Raw genomic sequence first — 16,533 nt, 5'->3', positions numbered from 1 at the left:
AGCTCAATGTTCTTAGAAGCTACTCTGTCACTCAAGTCAGAAGCAAAGAGATCTAAATAAGATTTTAATAATGCATCATGAATTATTTTAATTTGTTAATTCTCTCAGGAGTATTTTCTTCCCCCCCTCCCAAAAAAAAGATCATTCAGGGAGAGAAAGCCAAAGGGATGAGTCTCTGATATTGGAATTTCAAGTTGAAGTCATGGTCGCCCTTGGGTAAAAGTGTTTTGGAGGCAGAGGGGTCTTCTGCCTAAATGCTTCTGAGGCCAGATGGCAGCCCATTGCAATGCTCACCCTCCTGGGCTCTTTATCTTCTTTCAGCCTGTGACCTTCCCATCCTCTCCCTCATGCCTCTCTCCATCAGCTGGACTCCTTTCCAAGGTTCTGACTAAGTTTATTCTCTTGTTTCCCATAGACTGGCCCTGCAGCATGGGGATGGACACGTTGTGGATTACCTAACCCAGCCGGTCATTGACTACATCCTCAAGAGCCAGCTGTACATCAATGCCTCAGGATAGGCACCCCTGTTCCCGCCCTCACCTCCCTTGATTCCCCCCAACCCTGTCACTCTGCAGCAATTCAACACCTGTGCTTTACTCTCCTCCTGTTCTCCATCTGTCTCCTCCTGTATGTCTGTCCACCCAGTTCTCTCTTCCCTCTTTGTCTTTCTCTCAGTGTTTCCCACATCCATCTGTCCCCCTCACTTGCTGACTGTAATATCCCACAGGACAGGGATGTTCCAAGAACCATGGTACTTGGTACACTTTCTACAGTCATCTTTGGACAACCTTTCTGCTTGTTCCCTGGGATGGGGGTAGACCAGGGTTGGGGAGAAGAAAGTGCAGCCCATAGAGGTATATTGATCCGTTTCCCAGCATGCTTCAGGGAGGCGGCTCTGGTGCCCACCTTCCCAGCATGATCTAGGGTGGTGGCTCTGGCATTCGCCCTCCTAGCATGCCCTTTATCACAAAGGGCCAGCCCTTCTTTTTTTTTTTTCCTTCCCACTTCTCATAGACCTTGGATGAAATGGGTGTCTATGGTTCTTTTTGTCTAATCTCCCTATGCATTCCTTTGGTATTCCTTCTGTTTTGATGTGCTATTGCATTCAACCATGGCTCTCATTATTGGGGGAGCCCAGCCCTTGAGGGACACCTCCAAACATGAACCTCAAGCAATGAGGTGGAACACTCTTTTTGGCCAAGAGTGAACCACTTGGGTTTTGAAGTCCCAGAAGACAGAAAATTTCTACAGTTGTTAAGTCTGGGAATCAGTTTTCCCCTGGACATTGAACCTATTTCTTCAAGTTTTGGTTTTAGGAAATGGTTTTCCTGCTCCAAAACTGAATAATGGCTTAACCTCTAGTTGAAACAAGGCCAGTCCTTACACATTTCAGAAGATCCAACTAGAGAGCATTTTGGGTTATTAATGAACTAGATAGTGGGAAGGGTGGGAACTGTCAGTCAAAAAGTGTTGGTAGAGTACCCACCTCCTTCAGCTCATTGTACTAAGCCCTTCTACACCAAATGGCACACACCTGGATCACTTATGCCAGGTGAAATCCTAATAATGCAGCAATTTCTAAAATAAATAAGCTAAGTGGTCATTCAGCCTTTGATATCCTTGAGAATCTGGTTTTTCTATGGCCCATGTCTGCTAACATTATAATCCTTTCCTTTGTGTATAAGATAATGATAATGAATCTGTAAGCTCAGTGATGTGGGCACCCCCTTCACTAGTGCAGATTATAACCCATTCACATCATTTCATGATCTTGAACAAAATAAAAACAACCAACCCTGATCACAGCCACCCCAATGTACTAATTTATCCTGGTTGGGATATCCAGGATTAAACTTTTCTGTGGGGTACAAGTAGTGTCCCAGTGTTTCTGAAAGGCTAAGACTTCTAGGGAAATTAAGAAACATCAGTTATCTGATTAAATCTGCCTTAATAGGAACATGAATTCACATAATAGGGCTCTCCATGGGACCACTGAGCCTTCAGGAAACCCATTTAGATGCATGGATTCAAGTTGCCTCTTCCCTTTTCCTCCCTACTTGCTCACCCTTGAGGGGGCTCCAGAGACCTAGTGCTGGCTTCCAAAGTTGTATAGTCTGCCTGCAGAGCCAGGATGGGTGGTTCCCAGTGACTGTCCATGTCTCATTTGATTTCCTTTCTTGGGCAATTCTGATTGACTTTGAAGAAGGGTATTAGAACAATGGAGCCTTTTTATCAAAAGTAATGGCTCTTTTATCAAAGTAATGGCTCTTGTGAGTCTGGGAGAGAGTGAAATCCAAAAACAATTAGTTTGCTAATTCATGTCTTCTTGGATACAAACTTTCACATCACGATTATAATTAAGATTTCAGGTTTGTTTTCTTATGGGACATGGGATTAGGGGTGTGGGGACATGAACTTAGTTGGACAAAGAAGGAAAACTACAAAAAATGAGAAAGTGCAAGTTTCATCCTCTATTCCACAAATACATTGGGGAACATGGAAGAAATGTGAAGGTAGAAAAAGATCATCTAGTCCAAGTGAATCCCAAATTAAGCTCTAACGTGGGAAAAGAGAAGATAGCAGGCAGTGAACACTCAAAAGACAGAAGCGAAAGAGAGATTCTATAGCTTGTGACAAGGTACTACATCAAAATGTAGAGTCAGGATGGAATTGAGGCTGGATACCAGGGGAAAGTGGAGATTCTAACCAGTAAGGATTTCTTGATTATGAATAGGCTAGGGGAAGATGGTGAGGGCCCATAGTTGGAACAAAACTACTTAAGGCCTAGCTGTGTGCTTTATGAGGGAAAGATACCCTTATAGAGAGCCAGAAAGGACCTCAATGGTCATATGGTCAGATTTCTTCATCTTTCAGATGAGGAAACTGAGGCCCAGGGAATTTAAGTAATTTGCTCAAGGTCATAGGAGAAGCGATGGGATTTGGACCCAGGTTCAAAATGATTTATAGTGTTTTGCCACTATACTATGCTGTAGGTCTCAGGCAGAATCCTTCTCATTGAGGAGCTATGGTGGTTCTGGTTTGATTGGTATGGAAGAAACAGGAAGGATGTTACAGAAGGAAGAAGATTAAGTGGAGTTCTAGAAAAAGAAAGGATCAGGTCATATCTATCTATGGGATGGAAGGAGGAGAAAGCAAAATGCAAAGAACCCACAATCACCAGAAAGTTTTATCAAAAGCTCCATTCAGAAGCTCCAATTAATGCAGAACCATAATCCTTTCCTCCCCTTTCCTAGCTCCCATTTTCAAGTTCCTTATTCATGAAGAATGACAACAACATTATTCTTGTCTCACAATGGGACTTTGTTGGATCCAGTCACAGTCAATACTAAGGAAAGGTTCTAGAGTCCTTGGTAAGGCCCTGACAGTCAAGAGAATGACCACCAGGCCATGTGAACCTGGTCCATGTTACCAGTAATTTTTCCTTCCTCAGCTTGCCTGGGGAACACAATTCCTCCTGTGGTGGGACCTGGAGATTGTATGAGAGACATGGGAGTTGAAATGGCAATGTCACAAGAGGTCTACAGCCTCATTTCTTGCCAACAAGCAGGAAATTGCCATCAGATAAGGTCACCTTCTCGCTTCCTTTCCTCCAAAAATGAAAGCAGCTGATAGAGCAGATGAGGACAAAACCACATATCCCTCCTCAAGAGAGATCTCCTTAGGGAATTTGTGCTGCTAATTGGTACCTAAGTGTTCCTCAGGTAACTTCTGAGATCTCACTGCTCACATTGTTCATGGGAGTCCATTAGGGACATGGAAAAGGAATTTCTCTATTTGTATAGTGCCTGATAATTCTGAGCTAGTCTGTTCTAGACAATCGGCAAATACTGCTGTGTGCATTTCCAGTCATTCACCATTGGGCTCTGGTCTCATCCTGGAGTTATTTCAAAGAAATAGCCAAGGTACTTCCTGGTAGGAATAAATAGAGAATCAATCGTACTTCTCAATTCCTAAATGATAGCAAAAGGTGGAGAATACAATGGAAAATCGACTAATTCTAATAACCTGAACTTACCCTTCACACATGCACACATGCATGTTATCACACATACGTACACACACACACACACTTTCATGGGACTAAAAAAAAATAGAACCCAGTATTTGATGTTCTCCAATAAGAAAGTAATATGAAAATAATTGGGTAGACCAGTTGGCCATATTTGGAAGTATGGAAGTAATGATCAACTTTGTAGTTCATTTAATTTAGGATAGCATGCCTTAGGGACATAGCATTGTGATAATGATTACGAATACACTATATCTCATGTTATTGACATCCTCATCTAGCTGCACAGTAAAACTCCATCATGTAGTTTCTTTGTAGGATAAGTTTAGAGGGGCCTAAGAATATTTTCTGGTTGGTTAGAAATGAGCTGCGGTTCAGTCCTTCCTCGTTCTTCAGCTCGAATCACAGAGCCCAAAATGTGGTCAAGCTTTCAAGGTCTCTAAGATTGGAAGAGGGAGGGAAAGGGCTTTCTTCAATTCACATGTTCATCACTGAAGCTACCATGTTAACAGTAAGATTTTCTTTCTTGAAACTAATTCATTTTTTAAAATGACATTCAAATTGCAAGTTCATTTCACACTGAAATATTTTGAGTAAAGTATTGTTGCTAAAGATGGTCATGGACAAAAGTTTTATCAGCAAAATGTTTCAATTCTACAATAAAAAAGATGATACTCTTGGTTTCTTGTTTCACTTCTACTCAAGTCAAAGAGATAGACCATGGTTTAGACTATGCCTTAGCAGGCTCCATTGGGTTGCTTAAAGCTCCCCCTTTTCATTTTATTTATAGGAGTATTACATCAAAATAAGTCTTTGTACAGGGAAACAAAGTTTTTGGCAGTTGTGTAAACAAATTAGAACAATAAACTTAAACATATACTAAGTTTGAGACTGGTGGGTAAGAGAACTGGTTGCTTTTCCTTGTTTTTTTTTTACTTTATAGGAACTAATAACTTTAAAATATATTAATATATATTTATATGTCACATATAAAACATTTATGTAAAAATATAAATATCTAAAGTGATTTTTCTGCCCAAATTTAATTGCTTACACACACACACACACACACACACACATTTGTATTAATCTATATGTGTCTTTCATGGGCAGTGTTTATATTGCTTTGCCCACTCTAATACCTATCAATCAATAAACATTTATTAAGCACCTGTTATATGCCTGGCAAACAGGCTAAGGATTAACATCCATATGAGGGAAATTTATGAGTTATGAATCTACTTGCACTTCCATTTGCAATGCTCGTTATCTGTGATGAGATATGTGATTAAAGATATCCAAGTAGGAAAGTGCAGGCTAAGCTTGCCTCCATTGTGTGAAATGTAAGCCATGATAATCACAAACTTTTAAGCTTTCCTAAAATACAATAATGACCACAATCAAAGCTTTATATTTTATTTTAATAACTTTGGGACAGAAATAAACAAAATGATTCTATTTAACAATTACTCTCCTCCATTGTGGATATTAACTTACATTTTGACTTCATATCATATATATGCTGGTTCAAGGTTAAATTTTGTTTCAGAAGTTAGCAGTATTTTTAGCCAGATGACACTGACCTCAGTACTTGACTGATGCTAGCATTATTCAATTAGGTTCAAAACATTATTCAATTAGGTTCTTATGTCGCTATTTTATTCTTAAGCAGGCCACTTTTATTAATATCATGATTAGCTCATTTTAACATGTGCTATATTAGTATGTTCATGATAGGTAAAGTTCATCAATGATGAATTAATAATGAGTCATTGACCTTTGTGATGCTTCTGTTCTCAAATTAATGGTTTATTTATTTGCCTTCTAGCTTCTATCTTTAGTAAGTCTTAAAATCTATAAATTATACTGTTTATTCTTTTGTTCCCAAAGCTGTGTTGATTCTTGAGCATCTGATGTGGAAAGAATGTTGAATAATCTTTGACATGATCTACTAATTCGTTGATTCCCAATATAATCTTAACCAGTGGATGGATATTGACTATGGGAAATAGTTATTTCTAATTTTATAATTAGCTTAAGGAATTGAGTTGCTTACTGAGAGACTGTATAACCACTTGTTAAATAGGAGGAAAGCATGGACCTACCTTTAGGGAAATATTCTCTGCTTTTCAGATAAGAAAACAGAGCCACAGAGAATATCATACCAATTCTGGGAACATACCAAGAATTAGCAAAGGCACAGAAAGCACATGCTGCTGCAAACATAAGACTAGATTGTGCTTCACCCTACTTCTTTTTATCCTTCCCATCTTCTAAGAAAAAAGAATCCTGGGATTCAAGTAATGACTGTTCAGGAAAAGTTAGGATTTTGTTGACTTTTCTATTCTTCTTCTTTTACTAGAAAGCCCTATTTAAAAAAAATATTTCCTATAATAAAATATTAACTAGATTTTAAGAGTCCTCTTCAAGAAAGAAGGACAAGGGGCAGCTAGGTGGAGCAGTGGATAGAGCACCAGCCCTGGAGTCAGGAGTACCTGAGTTCAAATCTGGCCTCAGACACTTAATAATTACCTAGCCGTGTGGCCTTGGGCAGGCCACTTAACCCCATTGCCTTGCAAAAACCTTAAAAAAAAAAGGACAAACAATAAGTTATTTTGCAACTCAGAGTCGGAACAAAAATCTGGAACTATACTTTTGGTGTTCTAGTTCAGCCCCAAGCCTCAGATCATTACATAATAATCCAAGTGAATGTAAAAGAACATGACTTTTATATGATCTAAAATAAACATTCGTAACAGTTTGGCATAGCAAATAGAGAGCATTAGATTTCGATTCAGGAAAGTTCCCATCCTTCCTTTGAAACTTTACTAACTGTATAGGTGTGGACAAGTCACCTTCTCTGATCATCAGTTTCCTCAATTGTATAATGGGAATACTATTTGTCATAAGTACCTCACAAGGTTATTGTGAGGCTTAAAGGAGATTATATACATAAAGTTCTTTGTAAACTTTAAAGGATTCTATGCTTATTATAAGATGAGATTTTCAAATTCACTTTCACTCAAATCAAAAATACAGTGGTCAAAAGTATCATTCATCAGTGTCTAGTCAGGGCATATTCATAATTAATATCATAAAAAATTCATTCACCAAAGTACATGACGCCCTATAGACATCAGAGATTCTGCTATGATCACATTCCAAAAGTTAAGAAATCACATGTGTTGTCCTAACCCCATCAGGAAATAGTTCTCTTGAAAAGACCTGAAGAGGTGATTAAGTTTACCCTAGAAACAAAACTCTGTCATTACATTGTGAGAAATGCCAGACAGCGATAGTTAATTCCAGCAAAATTTCTTTCCTATTGGGAGAGAATCCACATGACAGGATCAGGAGCTAGAACTAGAGATATCAACCAAAGGACCCTCTAATCTTTCCTACAAAAGTGTTTTCTAGTTCTCAAATTCTAGCATCTGTAGCTAAGGATTTATAAAGCTATAAATCAGGAACTGACAATAGGCAGCTTATTCAATACCTCTTTATTTAAAAACATGTCCAATAAAAGTGAAGGGGGAAAACATGATGGGAAAAGGAAAGGCAGCACCAATTTTCTTTCAAGCTTGAGGCAGAGGTACATCCAGTAGCTACTCCACCAAACACTGTTTAGGATACACAAAATCTTCTACTCAGCTCAGGTTAAGGAGGAAAATATCCTTTTTGGTATATTGAAGAAAGGAGATCCACAAAATACATATTGAAGCCTGAGATTTTTTTAAAAGGGAGGTCAAAGGAATGATAACTTGATTCTCTAGGTAAGCCCCATCTTTCTCAACATTCAAATTACATATTTTATCAGTTTGAGATCAAAAAAGTTCCCTTCCCTATTTCTTTAATAGCTAATGAAATGCAGTCTGCATCATTAAACAGGAGGTTAAAAGCTACTGGCCCACCAGGATGGACTGTCCCCTGAGCCAACAGGTTCACCAAATAGTGAATGTAAGCAACTCTGGGCTTTGCTGTGCCCATTTTCCCTCATGTCCCATTCTTCTACTCATCTGGCTTAGAAGTGGGTATAAGTGCTATACTCATGAGGAGGTGAGAGAAAAAGTAACGAAATGTAAAAGTCTTCCATTGGATGCTAAGAAGTAACAATATTTCATTGGGTTTTATTCTCTCTTGATACTCTTGAATTTGGAAAGGCTGATAAACTTGGAGAATTCTCAATTGCTCACAAGTTTCAGAGAATTAGATGGATCTAAGCATGATTATGTTTTCAAGCATGTCTCTTGACTGTTCTCTTGAGCTTAAGACTTTTCTGTAGAGTTGAAACTAGACATTGTTTTTGCCTGGGACAAAAAGAATTAGGGGTGAGGGAACAAGTGAGAGCACAGTGGTCAGACAGCAGGATCAAACCTGTCACCAGTAAGGAGGATCTGGCCTTCACTAGATCTAGGACCTTGGAGAAAAGCACCATAGGATGGACCCCAGAGGTTGATGACATGATGGACCAAAGTGAGATCTAAGAGTGATAATCACTGTGAATTGGCGACCCCTCCTTTGGGCCTTTAGACAAAGCCCAATTTGCCCCTCCTCTATTTATTATGGCTCTTCTGTTTTGACTTGACCTTTTCACCATGTGCTAATCCTTCCCTCAAAACTCTACTGAGGGCCTGGCTGCTTAATCAGTCTCATGATGTAATGCCATTGGATTCATTATCTAATGTGTTGAAACAAATAGGATCACACATAAACAGCCAGACCTCTGGCTGGTTCTAGCCACAGCACTGGGATCAGTATTGGTTGACTTGGGCAAGTCTAGTTAAGTCCAATGGTGCCTTTCTTGCCCCTAACCTAACCAGTGCTGTGCCCTGAACTCTGGGATCTGTGACCTGAGAAACATAGAGGAGAAATCTCTGGGACGGTTTCACTGCAGCTCAAGAGCCTGTGTATTGTAGCAGCCAGGAGGCAGGTTGTCTCGAATATCTTCCAGGTTCCTAACATCAGCCTTGATCCCATTGATGTTTGCCTCTAGGAAACGAAGGTGGCTGTGCTGTTGACGAACTCTGTCCTCCAATTCCATCATCATGGGCCGAAGGTGGTGGTTGATCTGGTTTCTGGTTTTGCTGAAGTTCTGTTCTAATAAGACTAACCCTTCTTCATCCACACTGCCAGGTTGGTCTATTCCAAGGAAAAGAAAATGAGTCAACAAGGAAAGTCTACATACTCTAAATTTTATCAGTCTGAGACCAGAAAGTTTCCTTTCCCCATTTAATAGCTAATGAAATACAGTCTGTATCATTAAACAGGAAAGTTAAAGCTACTGGTCACCTTCGTTTCCTAGAGGTAAATATCAGTGGGATCAAGGTTGACGTTAGATTTTTTTAAATACACAAGGGACCTTCTTTATCTTTCACTATTTCCTTACGATATGAGCAGTAGTAGTCGTCCCACTGGTGATCCAAGTGACTAATTCCACTTAGACATTGCAATTTGCTTCCTCCTTCCTCTTCCTCTGTCCCCTTGGGGACAAAGGAATATAAATTTTGACTAAGCAAAATAATTTGGGTTTACAGGTCAGATTTCTTTTCTTTGGACATGCCTTAAACCCAAATTACTCTGGTTTTCATTGATGGCCAATAGTGGGTGTCAGTTCAAGCTTATTTTGGTTATTGCTTGGATTAGGAGTGAATGTAAATAACAATTCTATTTTGACCAGAAACCTCAAGGGCTTTCACTTCCCAGACTGATTTTTTTTAACTAGGTAAAAAAGAGCCATTCTTTCCCTCATTTCTTAACCTAGCCTTAATTACTGATTGGGCAATGCCTCAGTTAAACTCAGACCTGCCAAAATCCAAGTCTCTCACTGCCTCTGGGGGCCATCTCCAGTGATCCTAATCTATATCTGGCCACTGGACCCATATGGATCCAGAAAGGAGAGGAAGGCTGGTGACTTTGTACAGCCTTCCCTTTACTTAAATCCAATTCACTTTCAAGTCATGATATCTCCTTCTGGGTGCTGTGTTCCTTTTCTAGAATAAAAGACACCAATCCAAGATGTCCATTATTTCTCAAGACCAATGGGACACAAACTTTCTCAAGTCTAAACCTTCAAGATAGTCTGGCTTGGATAGCTTCTTTTGGAATCTGGCTAGGCTGAGAGGTTCATGAATGTACATCAAAACAGAAATTGCTCAAAACTATTACCTCATAGAGTCAATACCCCCAAACAAACCATCCGGGAACATAGACCTAGAGCTGTAAGATCATCTAACTCCTCATTTTAAGATGAAACTGAGACCGAATCTGGTGAAATTATTTGCCCAAGGTCAGGCTTGTACAATCCATTCCCACCTTAACTTTTCTCCTTGATTTGCTGGCTCCCCAAAATATCCCAATGTTAGACTCTGCCTTGCCTGATCCCTATGGAAGTCTAGTAACTAACTTCCTCAATCAGCCTCCTCCCTTGTTTCTGATGGGCTCTGTAGCTTCACCAGCTGCCGGCACTTAGCCATCAAGTAAGGATATCTACTTCACACTTGGCAGCTGGTTCTGATTGTCACCACCTTCCCCCCAGCTTGTTCCCAAGTTTTGTTGTTATTGTTGTTTAGACATCTCCTGTCATGTACAATTCTTTGTGATCTCATTTGGGATTTTCTTGGCAAAGATATTGGAATGGTTTGCTATTTTTCTTCTCCAGTTCATTTTACAGATGAGGCAACTGAGGCAAACAGGGTTGAATGACTAACTCAGGGTCATACGGCTAGTAAGTGTCTGAAGCTGTGTTTGAACTAGAGTCTGACTCTAGACTTGGTGCTTTATCCATTATACCACCTAGTTGCCCACTGAGCCCAAGTTAGTCCTTTAATTTATTTTTAATCTCTACAAAGGGGAGGGGTGTTGTTCTAGCAATATTTAGTTCTTTATTCTGAAAAAAGATGGTCAGTGATGAGGTCCTTGTCCCAATCCAAGATACCTACTCACCACCAGTTCTGAGTTCTATCCTATGGTTTGGTGAGCATATCCTACAGTGTTAATCTGTAAAATGGTGACAGCAAGGCTAACTATGTTAGAGGACTATTGCAGGGAAACTATTGCTCTTTGTCCTTAGCAGCTTGTAAGCAACTCAATCAAGTTTAGGGTCTTGTAAAGGTCAGTACAAACTGCTTGAGTTTTAAGGATGGATCCCAGCTGGCTGGAGAAGAATGCAGACTCTAACTTGAAATCTAGGGAATCCAATGAGATTCTGTTAGGAATATCATTTGAGTTCCGGTCAAGTTGAACTCACAAGCTATCCTGAGAAATACCAGCTTGAACACCACCTGGCCAGACCAAACTAGTTCAAATAAGCTTCAGTAGCCTTAGGCCAATTCAAGTCACTGACTGAAAAACCCAATAATGTTCACTGACCTTCATCCTGGACCTGTGCTACATGGAGAGAAATCAAACAAATAAAACTCTGGTTTTGGGGTGGCTAGGTATTGCAGTGGATAAAGCACCGGCCTTGGAGTCAGGAGTGCCTGGGTTCAGATCCGGTCTCAGACACTTAATAATTACCTAGCTGTGTGGCCTTGGGAAAGCCACTTAATCCCATTGCCTTGCAAAATAAATAAATAAAAAGAAAACTCTGGTTTCTGGAATTCATTTAGGGACTGGGAGGGTCAGGATGATAAAAATTACTTCTGATTCTTTCATTCTAAATAATCTGGGTGTGAAAAGGTACCATGCCATAAGGGACTGATCAATAGACTTGGAATCAATCAATCAATCAATAAGCTTTTATTAAACATATACTGTATGCCAATGACTGTGATATGAAGGTCTGTATTAAATCCTGCCTACATGGACAGCCCCAATTTTCCTACCTATAAAATCAGGATAATACTGGGTGTTGTATTTATTTCACAGTGTTATTGTAATTAGGAGTTTCTGTTCCTGAATCGAGAACAGCAGATAGTGTCCAAGGAAAATGAAACAAGTGACCCTCCTTGGATTGGGGGTAGAGGATAGTGAGAGGACATTGCTCTGTAGGAGGGAGGTAGAAGACTCAGGACCCTGGCATGAGCCTCCTAGGGAGGCCCCTTTGCACTAACATTGTAGCTTTCTATTTTTGATTATTACTTTCTAAATCATTTCTATGATGCCGAAGAACTCTTGACGCCTTCCAAATTCAGCACCCTGAGACAGAGTCCCATCAACCTGTCCTAGTTTCAGCTCCAATTTTGTGAGGCTTAAATAAGATAATATATGTGAAGCATTTTACAAAACTCAACAGTATTATGCAAATATCAGCTGTTCTTATAATGGAAAGAGTGTTGGCCCAGCAGTCAAGGGACATGAAATTCTGTTTATCATGCAATTTTCTGTGACTTTAGGCTGTCTCTTTCTTTCAGCCTCGGTCACCTCACCTGTAAAGTGAAATAATTGGACTAACTGAAGCTTAATGTCTCTTCCAATTCTGATATTCTTTGACTAATTTCTTTGTGTCCCAGTGTCTTTATCTATAAATGGTAATAGCAAGGCTAACTATCTTAGAGGAACTTTGCAAGTAAAATGCTTTGTAAACCTTGACATGCTATGTTAATAGAATTATTCTTTTTTTAAAGGTTTTTTCAAGGCAATGGGGTTAAGTGGCTTGTCCAAGGCCACACAGCTAGGTAATTAAGTGTCTGAGGCCACATTTGAACTCAGGGACTCCTGACTCCAGGGCAGGTGCTCTATCCACTGCATCACCTAGCCGACCCTTAGAATTACTCTTAAAACAAAAAACTTATTATTTGTGATAGTTAACCTGCCATTTTATAGATAAAACCAAGTTTAATAGAATTTGGGTTAATTGAAATTAGGAGTTAATAATTCTCCCTATTTCTGTTTCCAAGGTATTAAGAAATCATTTGATATGTTACCTCTTCCAGAGCACAAACATTTAATAGTACAATTTCATATATATAATAGTTTCTTGATAAAAATTTTATTGACTCTGACCCTGATTCTATTAGAGGAATTATTTGGTATTAAGGGACATTAATACATATCAGACTCATGACTAATAACAATGTTGAAAATTGTACTTTTTTCAGGTTCTTGATGTCAAAAATTCTATTTGCTGGGTTTTAGTGGGAAAATATGGGGCAGCTAGATGTTACAGTGCACTGAACTTGTAATCAGACTCATTTCAAATCTGGTCTCAGGCAACCCTGGAATTAGGAAGACCTGAGTTCAAATTCAGTCTCAGATACTTAATAATTACCTAGCTGTATTACCTTGGGCAAGTCACTCAACCCCATTGCCTTGCAAAAAAAAAAAGGAATCGGACACAATTGAAAATAATTCACCAATACTGGCAAAATACAAGAGTATACCTCTAAATTCTCTGTAATCTCTTCTGAATCCCTACATTCTGGTAAGGCCTATTCTTTAACAGAAAAGGCCAAATAAGAATCTAACTTCAAGCTGAATTGAAAATTTCAGCTCAAATTAATTTATTATTTTGGATTTGGTATTGATACCCTAAAGCAATCTGCTTCTCAAGTTCCATAGTGTCTCCAAACTCATCTTTACCCTTATAATATTCAGGATCAGAAGTAGCCCACCACCTTTCCCATGTCTCTCTCCAAACTCCTGGGCCTTCTTTTTATTCTGTATTTTCTCTTAGTGATCTCATTTGCTTTTATGGGTTCAATTATCATCTCAAGAAGGTGACTTTTTTTTTTTTTAGGTTTTTGCAAGGCAAATGGGATTAAGTGGCTTGCCCAAGGCCACACAGCTAGGTACTCCTAACTCCAGGGCCAGTGCTTTATCCACTGCGCCACCTAGCCGCCCCAAGGTGACTTTCAAATCAATAAATTCAGCCTTCATCTCTTTTCAATATCAATCGTATATCACAATCTATGGATATTCCTACCTTGAAGTCCTAGTGACTTAGCAAAATCAACATGTCCAAAATAGAACTCATTATATTCTTCTGTAAATTCTATCCCTCACTTTCATGTTTCAGAAAGATCATTCTTCCAGTCAACCAGGGACACTCTCTTATAGGCATGGTAAAGACTTCCCTCTCCCTCAATGCTCATGATCTGCTACCATTTTGTTCATTTGATTTTCACATCTCTGTTTCTTTCCATTCTCACAGATATCCTCCTAGCTAGAGCCTCATCACCTCATATGGGGAGTATGATAATTTCTCCTGGTTGGTTTTTCTGCTCCCACTCTGTCCCTCTCCATGTAACTGCTGGCCATGCCCCTGCCCAAAAACCTTCAGTGATTTTCTAGCCTTATTGAATTAAGACTCTCTTTCATGGAGTTTACAGTCTAGCTAAACTGAATCATAATTTGCCAGATTTAACAGTCTTTCTTCCTCCTTCAAACCCCCATACCCAGAAATCTACCTCCTCCTCAACTCTGCCTCTTAGGGACTCATCTCCTTTCAAGACAGCATAAATTTTACCTCCTCTATAAAGTCTTCCCTCATTCCTTCAATGGACAAAATATCTGGCATAAACTTCAATGTGAAACTATTACACTGTCCCAGCAATATGTAAGTTTCTTGAGATCACATGTGGTTCTGTTTATGTCTTTGTGTTCTAATTAATGTATCTACAGTCAGTAGAGAATACATGTTTCTTGACTGGAGAACCCAGTGTTTTCTCCAATAGACCATTCAAAGTTTATAAAATTGTAGTAGTAATATGCTAGAAGACCACTTGACATACCTATTAGACTTAGGATGTTATCCAAAGCATTTAACGTTTCTTGGATTGCAAAACCTGCGTTTTGAGCTCTGGAATTAGCCCCCTCGGCGTCCTGAATCACCTGAAGAACAGAAAACATGGGTGACTTATAGAGGTGTTGAATGGTCTGGTTTAAGGAGCTTTCTCACAAAACAAAACAACTTCTGGAAACTTACCATCTGCATGGTGTCCCCATCCTGGTCAAACTCCAGTTCTTTCCTTACAAGCTCTCCTTCCACGTCCCTGATCCCACTGCTCAGAGTGGCCATCCCCTTCTCCAGTGCCAAGGCAGCATCTGCTGTTGTGTTTGCGTCTACGTTCAATCTCCCTATCTCCTGGGAGGAGAAATGGAGCCATGGATGATAGGGGAGACATTCACAAGGCAAGAAAACAACCCCAAGACAAATTAGGAAGACAAACAGCTGCAGCTGACCCATGAAGACATGAACTGGATCTGCTGAGAAAGGGCCAGTTTTAGGAAACACACCCATCCCCAGGCTCGGTTTCAGACAAGTCTCTTTGGGGTCTGTCAAGGACTGGAAGGGTGTCAACAACATGACTGTGCTCCTGTCTCAGTTTAAACAAGAATGGACCAGTAAACAGGTCAGGAGAAATATGGGAAAACAGAAAAGAAGGAAAACAAATCCACATATCTTGGCATCCTGCTACTTGACTCTTATAGTCTTTGGAATGACTTCCCTGGTGTTCCTTGGGCTTTAGTGGAGAAGAGAGGACTGCCACATCCTGGAGGTGAATGTGACCAGGGCCTGGGAGCCTCTGGACTAAAAGCCTGATTCGATATCAGTCATATCAATAAGCATTGAACTACATATAGCCAGAGTGTATGAAAGGAAAATTACATATACCTAGTTTTGCTCAGGATACACCTTTGGACATCATTTCTATAGATAACCAAAGCATCCACAATTTGGCAGAGAAAGATCACTATCTCTTCCTAGTAGAAGAACTGGGAAGGCTAAATAGTTTAAAGGTCAAGAGCTTTTGCTGGGATTGGTGGATCTGTCTCTCTGCTTCTGTCTGTCTCTCTGTCTCTCTCTGTGTGTCTGTCTTTCTCATTACTTGATTTTTATGAGATTCAATTTTCAAATATGGGCTGGAAAGATAATCATCTCTTCCTAGTAGGAGACTAAACATAAGAAATAGAATCACAGCTGGAATTTTGGTTGACATTTTCCCAAGTTCTGAAATCAAGAGATTGATATCACTCTTACCTAGATAAAAGTTGTAACCGTTCAAATATCTGAAAGTGGAGTCCCATGAGTATAATCTAACGTGAGACTCTTTTGGGTTCAGCCCTATTGGCGAAAAGAGTATATATAGAGGACCACAAATGAAGTTCTTCCTGATGGAGCTGGTGACAAGACTGTTTGTCAGCCAAACAAGAAGTCAACCATACGGACATAGGCTAATCGAGGTCACAACTTCATTTAGGAATCACAGGAGCCAAAATGGGGCAGACCCGATTTCCTTACCCATTCTTCTTTATGGTTCTTGCTCTCTTATCTTCCCCAACATGCCCAAATAGAGCATTAATAAGTTTTACCTGCTCAATATTATCAGCAATTTCTAGTGCCTCCCCTGCCATGCTCTTTGCCCGCCTGGCATCTGCAGCAGCACTGCCCAGGGATCTCTCTGCCTCTCCTGTCTTGTCATCGGCATCTGCAACCTTCTGACTGATAAAGGGGAGTCTCCTCATAGCATCTTCTGCTTCTGTTTTCTTATCCCCAACCTGCAGGTCAAATTCTGAAATGGGGAAAAGATAGTCAAGAAATTACTAATGACAATGACAGAGAA

At 39.8% G+C, this 16,533-nt stretch overlaps 2 protein-coding genes across 2 annotated transcripts in view; one reads left to right on the top strand and one right to left on the bottom strand.

The window, feature by feature from the left end:
* NMNAT2 (nicotinamide nucleotide adenylyltransferase 2) overlaps positions 1–4,768 on the top strand; it is a 260,278-nt gene extending 255,510 nt beyond the window's left edge. Inside the window, exon 12 of the mRNA XM_074222211.1 lies at positions 416–4,768. Within this exon, the coding sequence (XP_074078312.1) occupies positions 416–518 (103 nt within the window). The 3' untranslated portion in view covers positions 519–4,768. The remainder of the gene's footprint in view (positions 1–415) is intronic.
* A 2,332-nt stretch (positions 4,769–7,100) lies between these two features.
* The window catches only part of LAMC2 (laminin subunit gamma 2), a 74,344-nt gene continuing 64,911 nt past the window's right edge, over positions 7,101–16,533 (bottom strand). The window contains exons 20-23 of the mRNA XM_074222202.1: positions 16,283–16,482; positions 14,895–15,053; positions 14,701–14,800; positions 7,101–9,169 (exon numbers count right to left, since the gene is read on the bottom strand). Coding sequence (XP_074078303.1) covers positions 8,916–9,169; positions 14,701–14,800; positions 14,895–15,053; positions 16,283–16,482 — 713 coding nt within the window. The 3' untranslated portion in view covers positions 7,101–8,915. The remainder of the gene's footprint in view (positions 9,170–14,700; positions 14,801–14,894; positions 15,054–16,282; positions 16,483–16,533) is intronic.

Source organism: Macrotis lagotis, chromosome 2 (assembly GCF_037893015.1).
Source record: "Macrotis lagotis isolate mMagLag1 chromosome 2, bilby.v1.9.chrom.fasta, whole genome shotgun sequence".
NCBI lineage: Eukaryota > Metazoa > Chordata > Mammalia > Peramelemorphia > Peramelidae > Macrotis > Macrotis lagotis.
This window is presented reverse-complemented; position numbering and strand designations above follow the sequence as displayed.